Source organism: Schistocerca gregaria, chromosome X (genome assembly GCF_023897955.1).
Source record: "Schistocerca gregaria isolate iqSchGreg1 chromosome X, iqSchGreg1.2, whole genome shotgun sequence".
In the NCBI taxonomy this organism is placed as follows: domain Eukaryota; kingdom Metazoa; phylum Arthropoda; class Insecta; order Orthoptera; family Acrididae; genus Schistocerca; species Schistocerca gregaria.
In genome coordinates, this window is record NC_064931.1 from 170,139,910 (window position 1) to 170,153,327 (window position 13,418).

General features: G+C 43.8%; 1 protein-coding gene across 2 annotated transcripts in view; it reads right to left on the reverse strand.

The window, feature by feature from the left end:
- The window catches only part of LOC126298000 (retinol dehydrogenase 13-like), a 180,853-nt gene that overhangs the window by 4,548 nt on the left and 162,887 nt on the right, over positions 1 to 13,418 (reverse strand). For both annotated transcript variants that reach the window (XM_049989317.1, XM_049989316.1), the window contains one exon: positions 9,121 to 9,328. In XM_049989317.1, the coding sequence (XP_049845274.1) occupies positions 9,121 to 9,328 (208 nt within the window). The remainder of the gene's footprint in view (positions 1 to 9,120; positions 9,329 to 13,418) is intronic.

The window sequence follows — 13,418 nt, forward strand, 5'->3', positions numbered from 1 at the left end:
TTGGTTAGAGCTGATGGTAGTTTTCGAGTGCGGCACAGACCCTAAGAAGTCATGGGCCCAAGTTGTCAACATGGCACTGTGCAAGCTGGTGGTGGCTCTATAGTGGTGTAGGCTGTGTTTAAATGGAATGGAGTGGGTCCTCTTGTCCAACTGAACCGATCACTAACTGGAAATGGTTATGTTTGGATACTTGGAGACCATTTGCAGCCATTCGTGGACTTCATTTTCCCAAACAACTATGGAAATTTTTTGGCTGACAGTGGACCAAGTCACCAGTTTGAGGAACATTCTGGACAGTTCGAACGAATGATTTGGCCACCCAGATCACCTGACATGAATTTCAGCGAACAGTTATGGGACACAATCTACAGGTCGGATTGTGCACAAAACACTGTGCTGGCAACACTCGCGCAATTATGGACGGCTATAGGGACAGTATGGGCCACATAAAGATCCTGCACTACACTGGGCAAAAGGAGGTTTGACATGATATTAGGAGGTATCCCATGGCTTTTGTCATCTCCGTGTATTTTATGGGCAAATAATCGAAAAATTTTGATGATGCATATTGAGCTCCTTCCTAAGGCATTGACAGCTTTCATAATGGGTAATATAGGTCACTTTTTCTTCTAGCATTTTAGATATGGGCATTACTATTTTTTTCAAATAGTGATGGGTAATTTATGACGAATTTCGCAGGGTATATCTCTGTTGTGAAAGTACAATAAAAAGATCTATCTCTCTGAAAACGATCTATAAGATGAGTGAAATTAACACCACATATTATTGTTACTGCTCGCAGTTGTAGTAAGCTTAAGATAGAAAAAAACCAATAATAACTTATTATATCAACTGCTGCACCGTGTGCAAAACTAACCAAAAGTGAGTGAGTTTGATTTCGTAGTATTTCATTAAGTTGTAATGCAAATGACGTCAGTAGGAAGACTGGCATATTACAGACAGCAAGTCGTACCATTTTGGAGTGGCAGATTGTACAAGCTGCTGGCAAGGAGTTGAACAGTCTGCAACACAGTCGCAGTTTTTTGTAAACAACGGTGTGTTGTGTAAGACTACGAGGCTTGGACCGCAAGTTGTGGTGTCAGTCACACTGTGAGAAGGACTTTTAAAACAGGCACATAATCATGTATTCTCCAGTCATGGGGGCATAGAACCACAGAGTACAGATTAGTCTGACTTCGCTAGTGGCTTTTCTGAAAGACATAATATTCGCCATTGACTGTAGAAACTATTTATTTCACAATTTCTGCGATTTCGGCCTTTGGGCCATTTTCAGATGGTACTTGATTTGTAGCGATTTACATGAATGATATTAACATTAGTAGCATTTGACGTAATTTACATCATTTCACCATACACAGAGCTTCGCACTCGTCTGATGTTACTGTATTTCCACAGTGAAAACGCCAATTTTTGAAGATGACATGTATATATATCGAAGGATTTTCAAATATAACATGTGCTGAAGCAAAATCTTTTCAGTATCATTTGAAAATGGTCCAATGGCCGAAATTGCAGTTGTGAAATAAATAAACAATTTCTGCAGTCAATGGCGAATATGACGTCCTTCAAAAAATTCTGCATGACTGTGGACCCCGACCATGAGATGTTGATCAATTAATAGTGTTGTCCATGTAGACAAGATGTGGAGCTGTATGTTAAAAACTGTGTGCCACACACACAGCAGGCAGAGCTGAGCCATCAGTGGATCCATGGTAAAGGTTACTGGAAGCCAGTAAACCTTTTGAATTGATTGTCATGGACCTTTTTGGACCTTTTAGACAGACATGAACAGGAGCCACTATGTTCTGGCCATAAGGGGTCATTTCTTGTATGATATAGGAATCAACAGTATCCCAAATCAGCAAGCGACACGGTAGCATAGGTAGTGGTGAATAAATGGTTACTAAAATTTAGTGTTTCAGAAATGTTAATCACTGATCTGGTCTACACTGACGAAGCAATGAGTATAAGTAGTAAGCTGAGTATAAGCTCATTACACTCACAGGCGAATGGAATAATAGAGTGTGCACATCGAACGATAAAAATGTTAAACCACTATGTGAGCAGCCACACAATGACTGGGGTGCTTTATTTCCACGTGTTGTCATGGCATACAGTTCAATGATCTGTGAAGGTACAGGCCTATCGTCTTATGAAGTAGGGTACATTCGCAAAATGCCGTTCACATTTGAGACATTAAAACCGTAAGGTGGGAAACATGATGAGCCAGAGAGAAATTTTACCAAGTCACTGCGAAAGATATGGAAGCTGATACAGAGAGACAATACCAAGGACACTGAACATCAGGAAGGGATAGGCAGTGAAATGATAAGCTATTGGAGTAACGTGTGGGACAGTGGGTAATGCTGACGAGCCCATACACCCCAAAGGGAAAAATGAACAAATTCGTCATCTGGTATCACTGTCCATATTAGGTTATATAGATGACATTGCCAGTCAGTGTTAAATTGTGGCTTGTGACATGTACAATGGTCATCCATATCGGAAGCAGACCTCCTTTTCTACAACTTCAGCACATACATTATTTTAGTTCCACTAAACCCTGTATCAACTACAATTTTAAAATAAGGCAAATGGTGTTCAGAAACGTCGAACATTTGTCACACCAAACCCAATATGGGCTACAATTTTACAATAAGACAAACGGCATTCAGAAATGTCGAGCTTTTGCCAATCCAAAACTCTGTGATGAGCTCTACTAATATCTCACTTAAGGTTTACTTCTGCAAGACACTGAAAGATCACATTCAACATCCTCGAGAGATCAGTACAAGGACCACGAGAGTACTTTTTTTTCTTTTCAGTTTAAGTCTCTAGTCTCCAAATCAGAAATTCTATCTCTATGGTCGCTGTCAACTTTTCCAATTAAAGCAATGTACATAATACCAGCACAGCATCAGTTTTGACAGCCAGCTCATGACGATCTCAATGGGGGGACTCGTCAAATGCTTGAGACAACATTCAAATCTAATGAGGGAAGCAAAAGGGGAGAATTTAATTCAAGGTTGTTGTCACGATACCCTACATTCCCATAACAATACACACTGCATGGCAAAAAGGGAGAGGAGGAAGTAAAATCAAACTTCAGTTGTTGAGAGGGTATGTGATGTTATCTCAGTGATTACAAAATCGAGTCAAATTTACAAAATAAAGTAAAAAAACGTAGCAGTATGAGCAAACTTATCAGTATCACATTGCAGCCGCTCTAAACTGGATATATGCTTGTTGTTGGGAAGTGTGTCAGAGAGCCGTTGTGTCCTCTCATGAGGCAAGCTGGTCCACAACTGTTGTAACTGATCTTTGATGTCCTGGATACTGGCATTGGAATGGAGTTGATTTCTAAACTGGCCTCACACATGTTCTATCTGATAAAGGTTTAGGGATCTTGCTGGCCGCGAGAATGCCTCAACATTGCGCAGACAGTTAATAGAGACGAGTGGCATGTGTAGTCAATCACTGTCCCATTCAAAAATGGTACCACAATTCTGTCACATGAGAAGTAACACATGATGACGCAGGATGTCCTGACGTATGGTTCTACCATCAAGGTTCCCTCAGTCACTGCCAGCCATGTCCTAAAGCTATACTCTACAGCTCCCTAAACCATGAAGCCAGGAACACCGCCTCTGTGCCTCTCCAAAACATTGGGGGAAGTTACCTCTCGCCGTGTCACGCCATCGCTGACGATTGGGCCGTCTGGGGAAGTGCAGAACCGTAATCCATTGTTGAACACAATTGCTGACGCAGTTCATCAGCAGTCCATGATTCCTAGTAGGGAATATAAGGGGCCTGAACAGCGTAAGTTGTTGCGTGATCTCCGTAAAGGACACGGAGATGGCGCGTATTCGTATGAGGCAGCTTTATCAGCATCTGACAGTTTGAAAGGGGGCTCGCTGTGGATCTCCATTTGGCTGCTCTTCGAATTGTGCAATAGCCAGATTTGTGAGTCGTTTGTATGTGACAATAGGACACTGTTGGACTGCGTGGGAGTGAGGAGATAGACACACTCATCGTCAAGGTTCTGTTCGAACAAGCTTGACCACCACGAGGGAGGTTCAAATGGCTTTGAGCACTATGGGACTTAACTTCTGAGGTCATCAGTCCCCTAGAACTTAGAACTACTTAAACCTAACTAACCTAACGACATCACACACATCCATGCCCAAGGCAGGATTCGAACCTGCAACCGTAGCAGGCGCGAGGTTCCAGATTGAAGCGCCTAGAACCTCTCGGCCACTCCGGCCGGCCCACGAGGGAGGATCGCCCTATTGTATAGCAGACACATTGTAACATGTACACACCATCTCCTGCCATCTGAGAACAAGTAATGGACTCCCTACAATACTCGTTGTTATCCTGAACCACTGGCCTGAGATCAATACCTGCCAGATTAGGACGTTACTTTCCCACGACCAGGCTGTCGTTAACACTACAACAAAAACGGCTGCATTTGGTGTTTTACCACGGCCGGAAATCACGGACTGGTGATGAATTGCGTCCGACTGTGTTCAGAGATGTAGTGCAGCTCTGTACTACCTCAGAGTATGGCATCAACATGAGGAGAAGTCCCATTCCACCATTGTTTTGGAGAGGCACTGTGGTATTGGTTCTGGCTTCAAGGTGTAGGAAGACGTCTGGTATAAATTCAGGTAATGGCTGGCAGTGACTGAGGGATTCTGATGGCACAACCTTACGTCAGGACATCCTGTGTCTTCATGTATTTCTTCTCGTGTGACTTTATTGTGGTGCCATTTCTCTGCGGGAAAATGCTCGACCACACATGGCACATCTCTCTACGAACTGTCTGAATGATGTTGAGGTACTCTCGCTGTCAACAGGATCCCCCAGCTGTGGCAGGCAGAACATGTCTGAGACGAGAACGGGCGTAAATCTGACGGCCTCAGCAAAGGATACAATGGCTGTCTGATACCCTTCCCAACTGCACGCATCGATGTCAGCGGGGATGCAACCTCATACTGATAAGTGGGCTCAAACGACCATGTTCTTTGTAAATTTGACTCGATTTTGTAATTACTGAAGTAAGTCACATCCCCTCTCAACAAGTGAAGTTCCATTTTATATCTCCCCCCGCCCTTATGAGTACTTCGCTTTTTTGTCAGGCAGTTTATAATGCTGAAAGAAAGATTGTGAAGGTTAAGAATGACCTTAGTTAACGAGTTGATGAATGTGTCTACTTATAACAAAAGAAAGCAAGATGAACACCGAAAGAAATGGATAAGAGAATGAAATCTGACGCTACTCGTTGTAGAAAACTAATTTTTCACGTGTCTCAAACGAAGAATCTAACCAATGTGTTTGACCAGTTCTAACCTACGTTAATGATACATGGAACACTGATAAGCCAAAACATTGTGACCACTGCCCGCCGTGACACTGGATGCCGCCTGGTGGCGTCGCAGGCCTGTGACGCGGTAACAAAAGTATACAGGATGAGCAGACACGGTCGGGGGAGCACCTTAGCGAAGATATGGGCCGTAAATGGGGAAATCCATTGGGATATGCGACATTTACAAAGGGCAGGCTATCATTATGCAGAGTCTACGAAAGATTATCTTGAAAACGGCGAAGCTGGTGGAATGTTCATGTGCTATTGCATTGACTTCTTAAGTAATAGAACCCAGTACGTTGTCCTCGATGGTGAGTGTTCACCGGAGGTGAGGGTATCATCTGGAGTGCCCCAGGGAAGTGTGGTAGGTCCGCTGTTGTTTTCTATCTACACTCCTGGAAATTGAAATAAGAACACCGTGAATTCATTGTCCCAGGAAGGGGAAACTTTATTGACACATTCCTGGGGTCAGATACATCACATGATCACACTGACAGAACCACAGGCACATAGACACAGGCAACAGAGCATGCACAATGTCGGCACTAGTACAGTGTACATCCACCTTTCGCAGCAATGCAGGCTGCTATTCTCCCATGTAGACGATCGTAAAGATGCTGGATGTACTCCTGCGGAACGGCTTGCCATGCCATTTCCACCTGGCGCCTCAGTTGGACCAGCGTTCGTGCTGGACGTGCAGATCGCGTGAGACGACGCTTCATCCAGTCCCAAACATGCTGAATGGGGGACAGATCCGGAGATCTTGCTGGCCAGGGTAGTTGACTTACACCTTCTAGAGCACGTTGGGTGGCATGGGATACATGCGGACGTGCATTGTCCTGTTGGAACAGCAAGTTCCCTTGCCGGTCTAGGAATGGTAGAACGATGGGTTCGATGACGGTTTGGATGTACCGTGCACTATTCAGTGTCCCCTCGACGATCACCAGAGGTGTACGGCCAGTGTAGGAGATCGCTCCCCACACCATGATGCCCGGTGTTGGCCCTGTGTGCCTCTGTCGTATGCAGTCCTGATTGTGGCGCTCACCTGCACGGCGCCAAACACGCATACGACCATCATTGGCACCAAGGCAGAAGCGACTCTCATCGCTGAAGACGACACGTCTCCATTCGTCCCTCCATTCACGCCTGTCGCGACACCACTGGAGGCGGGCTGCACGATGTTGGGGCGTGAGCGGAAGACGGCCTAACGGTGTGCGGGACCGTAGCCCAGCTTCATGGAGACGGTTGCGAATGGTCCTCGCCGATACCCCAGGAGCAACAGTGTCCCTAATTTGCTGGGAAGTGGCGGTGCGGTCCCCTACGGCACTGCGTAGGATCCTACGGTCTTGGCGTGCATCCGTGCGTCGCTGCGGTCCGGTCCCAGGTCGACGGGCACGTGCACCTTCCGCCGACCACTGGCGACAACATCGATGTACTGTGGAGACCTCACGCCCCACGTGTTAAGCAATTCGGCGGTACGTCCACCCGGCCTCCCGCATGCCCACTATACGCCCTCGCTCAAAGTCTGTCAACTGAACATACATGCCACGGCAAACTGGCTGACACTGACGGCGGCGGTGCACAAATGCTGCGCAGCTAGCGCCATTCGACGGCCAACACCGCGGTTCCTGGTGTGTCCGCTGTGCCGTGCGTGTGATCATTGCTTGTTCAGCCCTCTCGCAGTGTCCGGAGCAAGTATGGTGGGTCTGACACTCCGGTGTCAATGTGTTCTTTTTTCCATTTCCAGGATTGTACATAAATGATCTTTTGGGTAGGGTGGATAGCAATGTACGGCTGTTTGCTGATGATGCTGTTGTGTACGGGAAGATATCGTCGTTGAATGACTGTAGGAGGATACAAGATGACTTGGACAGGATTTGTGACTGGTGTAAAGAATGGCAGCTAACTCTAAATATAGATAAATGTAAATTCATGCAGGTGAATAGGAAAAAGAATCCTGTAATGTTTGAATACTCCATTAGTAGTGTAGCGCTTGACACAGTCACGTCGATTAAATATTTGGGCGTAACATTGCAGAGCAACAAGCATGTAATGGCAGTTGTGGGGAAGGCGGATAGTCGTCTTCGGTTCATTGGTAAAATTTTGGGAAGATGTGGTTCATCTGTAAAGCAGACCGCTTATAAAACACTAATACGACTTATTCTTGAGTACTGCTCGAGCGTTTGGGATCCCTTTCCGGATTGAGGGAGGACATAGAAGCAATTCAGGGGTGGGCTGCTAGATTTGTTACTGGTAGGTTTGATCATCACGCGAGTGTTGCGGAAATGCTTCAGAAACTCGGGTGGGAGTCTCTGGAGGAAAGGCGGTGTTCTTTTCGTGAATCGCTACTGAGGGAATTTAGAGAACCAGCATTTGAGGCTGACTGCAGTACAGTTTTACTGCCGCCAACTTATATTTCGCGGAAAGACCACAAAGATAAGATAAGAGAGATTAGGGCTCGTACAGAGGCATATAGGCAGTCATTTTTCCCTCGCTCTGTTTGGGTGTGGAACAGGGAGGGAAAATGCTAGTTGTGGTACGAGGTACTCTCCGCCAAGCACCGTATGGTGGATTGCGGAGTATATATGTAGATGTAGATATTGCCATGAGCATTTATGGAAAGTGGCAGAAGGACAGTGAAGCTACCACTGGGCGCTAAATGTTTGGACGTCCACAACTCTTCACAAAACGTGGCGTTCGGAGGTATATGCTCTGTAAATAGATAGATAGATGGTACCTCTCCCGACAAAGCACAAGCTGGTGCACGCACATGTGTTTCGGAGCACACCGTTCATCGTACACTGTTGAACATGGAACTCCACAGCATACCACCCCTACGTGTTCAGATGTTGACCCACCGACATCGTCAATTACAATCGTTGTGACCATCTGGATTCGACCATCGGTCAATGGGAATGTGTTGGCTCTTCAGGTGAATCACAGTTTTGCTACACTAGGCCGATGGTCGTCTCCGCAAATTCTGTCATCGAGGTGAACGGCGGCTCGAAACGTGCAGCGCGCCAAGGATGCAGGTCGGTGGGAGCAGTATTATGCTATGGGAAATATCCTCCTGAGCTTGCGTGGGACCTGTGGAAGTAATCGAAGACACGCTGACAGCTGCGAACCACTTGCATCCCTTCATGCTTGATGGCTTCCCCGATGGCGACGTCATCTTTCAGCAGTATAACTGTCTGCGTCTCGGAGCCAGAACCGTGCTGCAGGGGTTTGAGAGCCGTTATAGCGAACTCATGTTGATGTCTCAGCTACCTAATTCGTCTGAAGTAAATGCTACGGAACTCATCTGGGTCGCTACCGGGCGCCATCACCGCGTGTGCAAATCAACGACCCGTTATTTGTGCGAATCGCATGACCTGTGCTTAGACATCTAATGCCACATACCTCCCCAAACCTATCAACAAACTGTCAGATCCCTGATACACAGAATCACTGATGTACTTCGTTCCAAAGACGGACAAACAAGCTACTAAGCAGGTGGTCGTAATGTTTTGGCTCATCACTGTGAATGAGCGAGGATAACGAAACGTTATGAAACTCTAAATCAGATGGATGGACCGGAAAATTGTAATATGTTAAGAAGTCTGGAATAATCCTTCATCCAAGAGTCCACAATGATGATAATGGTGGTGGTGGTGGTGATTATGGTTGTGGTTGTGGTAGGGTGGTAGTGGTAGCGGTGGTGGTGGTGATGTGATGATGTTTAGTGGGTGTACCTGTAGTAGAGTCCAGTTTCTTTGCTGAGGCTCTCCTCAACAGCGCAGTAGATGGAGGTCTGCGCCCCTTGCTCAGGAGACTTGATGACGAAGCGCGCCATGTTGTTGAAGAGCCAGGTCACCCCAGGGAAGTACGCCGAGTCGAAATGTCTGCTCAGCTCAGTAGCAACGACTCCTGGGTGCAAGCTGTATGCTGTCACGCCAGTACCTGCAACCGATCACATCTTTCTAGTCTTACCAGCTCCGACAAGCAAAATCCAGCTTTATCTCCAGTCTCTAACGGCTTCAGGGACAATATCATACATGTTGTTTTGATAATGATACTTGTGAGCGAAAATAAGCCACCATAAGCCCTTACTACGTTTGGGAATATAAACGCCAATAGCTCTAATTAATGTGTTTTCAGTAATCATTGGTTGTGTCCCACATACATATATGACTTGCCTCTGTATTTGACTGTAAACATGCATGATGTAAGCTGTGGGATTGTCGAATTTTGTTTCCATTTTTGTAGCCCAATTAGACTGATTTTCCTTATGCATCGTCTTTTCTACATTGCTGCCCACGTGAGATGCTGTTCACATGGTTTTATATCCTTTGGCGACTCATTACTAGCAAGACCACTCCTCATAGCAAAAGAAGATAGTAGTTCACCTTGAAAAGTCATTTGTTGTTTGATACCGTTAATGTCAGGTATTCATGTACACATCGATAAACGCTTATGTGTCTTAAGCAAGTCACCCAAACTCTGAGATGAGCCAGCCAATGAAAATTCTTGGCGGGCAGAATAGATTAGCGTGGACTGCATGGTCAGTGGGCAAAGCAAACACTTTGTTCTTCCCTTTGCTGCTGTGAGGACGTGTTGATCTGTGTAGTAACACGTTTTGTCTAGTGATAAGGAAATGTGTGCGCTGAAGTGACATCGTTCTGGATTATAGTGAGACTAAGGGACCAATGCAAAGCTTTCGCACTTTTATAGTTTTAAGTAATGACATACCAGTACTACTTATAATTTCTAACTTTCGACCATAATATTTATGTTTATCTGTTGTTGAAAAGAAGTTTAATGAGAAATACGAATATAAAATACAAAGAAGTAAATAAATGCGAAATGTATGAACTTTGTAGTCTATATAAGCACGTTAGGCAGTAGTATAAATAGGTAAATCACAATTCCAGCCGACAATAACAAATATGTTTGTTGTTTCAGAAAGTAAATTCATTTAGAGCTGTATACTTGTATAACGGGAAGAGATAATGGACTACAGCAATGGTCACGCGTATTATCTATGACAATGCTGTATACAAATTATCCACTTAATAAGTACTTTAAAACAAATAAAATGGTAAGTTAGCTTCGTAAAATATAGGTGTGTAGCTGGACATCCATGATTTACTTTTTCCTGTGATAGTTAAAACTCTCCTTTATGTTAAAATTGTCCACAAATAGTAAGTTTTAGTGCAAAATCGGTATGCAATGTGAGAAATGTTGACTTGAGAAGTAATACATATGATTGTTGCTTGCTTGGGCTACGCATGCGTAGTTCTGCTCTGTGGAGAATTTTTTTTAATTTTTTTTATTTTACACACACACACACACACACACACACACACACACACACACACACGCACACACACAAGATATGTAGCAATCGTATTTGACTTGGTAAATATTAGTTCTTTGTTTGAGTTCACAGTTTTATTAGAACACGTGGGAATCAACATCGAATTTCCGTTCAATCATCTGGGTTTGTAAGTTTATTTTCCCACAGCTTTTTCACTCATTAGATAATATCATGGTTGTTAATACTAATATGGGGTGATTTTCCTTGTCTTTTATATGTCTGAGTTCACATAAAAGCACATGGTCCGTTGAAGGGCACTTTTATTTGAAACATGAGATTTTGCATACATTTCCTGAGTAATATATATTCATTATTCATAGAATCTGGGATTTCATGTACTTACGTTTCTCTCCTCTGGTCTTTATTTAAATCCTTCACGTGTCCACTTAATAACTACGTTGTCTAACGAAATATATTTCGCTTTTACTATATGTCTAGAAGAGAAAGAATAAACAGCCTACAAAAGAGATAACCCCTTCTTATTTTTAAATGAACTTTACACCCAGTCAGATATGGTCGTATTACAGTGGAGCTACAAGTTACGTGGTTGCACTGAGAGAGACTTCTACATTTTAGTATCACTCTAACTGAACTCCTTTCAATTTATTAGGAGTTGTGGAATATAGAGGGCAAACACATTTGCACTACACTAATTACGCCTATCTTACGTAATTCATAGACACAGCGAATAACTGCTTGATATCTATTGTAAGGATTATGGTTTCAGGTTTGTCACGGCTTAGCTTACGTTACACCTCCCTTAATTATTACGTTGCACTATGAAAAAGTTCCCTGTTACTACTAAAACTAAAACAACGTTATTCAGAACGTGTTTGTTCACTTACGGGTCAGATTTCATATAAAGGGCAATGTTTAGGGGCATTACAACCGGGGCCAAGATCTTATGAAATCGCAGGCTAAGGTATAAAATAGTGACAGGCTTTCAATCTTTAACTTACTTGCATGTCATCTTTGAGAGTTTCTAAGCTGACAGCATAAAACAGTTTGTGAGAATTCTGAGCATTATAGTGCAATGTTTCTCGGCTTACATAGCTGTTCCCATTTCTGTATGAAAACACTGTTGCCTTCCGAACCAATTTGAAACCGTGTTTGTCTAACACCAACGCTCCCACGTAGCTCCAAGATCGTTAGTATTTCGGAATGTAAGATGAAATGCTGCCATGGACGAACTTCATGCCCAAAGAAGTTGCTATATTGTTGTGTGGCGTTGATACTCAGTCCCTTTAGTACAATAATCCCCATTGTCCAAATATAGCTCACAGCTTTCAATTACTAAATAGATGCAGGTCTCAGCAGTTGCGCCTGTTGTTATTACAACAACAGGGTTGCAAACATAGAAATTCATAACTGCAGGCACACTGTGGAGAAACTACGTAAAAGGTTTTAGAAGCGTAATGCCTGTATCATGAAGCTATCCGGAGGTACTACAACCGACAACCGTATTTTACGAGTGTGAACGACGTGTACTTGAATTTGATTCACTGGGAGGTCACAGCCTGATTGAGATCTGCCGATGACGTACGATCACGGTCAAGAGTTTCCTTGGCCGTTGTTTGGGATAGCAAACATGTCAGAACAGAAGACAAAAATCAGCCAGACATTTGTATTATGTGCATAGAATATGCCTATCGGCTGTTACATTGCAAAGTAGAGCGTGAGGATTTCGACGAGCTGATAGCCACTTGCGCCTCTTGCACGCCTTGCTTCTCAAAATGAGTAGACTAAACTTCCTTAAGACGTGTCTTGCAGTTAGAGACAGGTAAGCGTTTATCGATGTGTACAGGAATACATTGCATGAACGGTGTCTAACAACAGGTGACTTTCAAGGCAAACTGCAATCTTTTTGTTTAGATAGACCTTACACAGCATGGACAGTGACTTTTCGATGTAAAATACCGGGTGATCAAAAAGTCAGTATAAATATGAAAACTGAATAAATCACGGAATAATGTAGACAGAGAGGTACAAATTGACACAAATGCTTGGAATGACATGGGGTTTCATTAGAACCAAAATAATACAAAAGTTCAAAAAATGTCCGACTGATGGCGCTTTATCAGATCAGAATAGCAATAATTAGCATAACAAAGTAAGACAAAGCAAAGATGATGTTCTTTACAGGAAATGCTCAATATGTCCACCATCATTCCTCAACAACAGCTGTAGTCGAGGAATAATGTTGTGAACAGCTCTATAAAGCATGTCTATAGTTCTGGTGAGGCATTGGCGTCGGATGTTGTCTTGAAGCATCCCTAGAGATGTCGGTCGATCACTATACACTTGCCACTTCAGGTAACCCCAAAGCCAATAATCGCACGGACTGACGTCTGGAGACCTGGGAGGCCAAGCATGACGAAAGTGGCGGCTGAACACACGATAATCACCAAATGACGCGCGCAAGAGATCTTCCACGCGTCTAGCAATACTTAGTTTTTTTTGGTTCAAATAAAACACCATGTCATTCCAAGCATGAGTGTCAATTTTTACCTCTCTATCTACATTACTCCGTGGTTTATTAAGTTTTCAAATTTATACTAACTTTTTGATCACCCAGTATTTCCTCTTTCGTCTATAATGGAGCAATTAGTGACCATCATAAGATAGTTGGAACATTGATAGTAACTATTTCAGGCACAAAGGGCTCGTGACGTA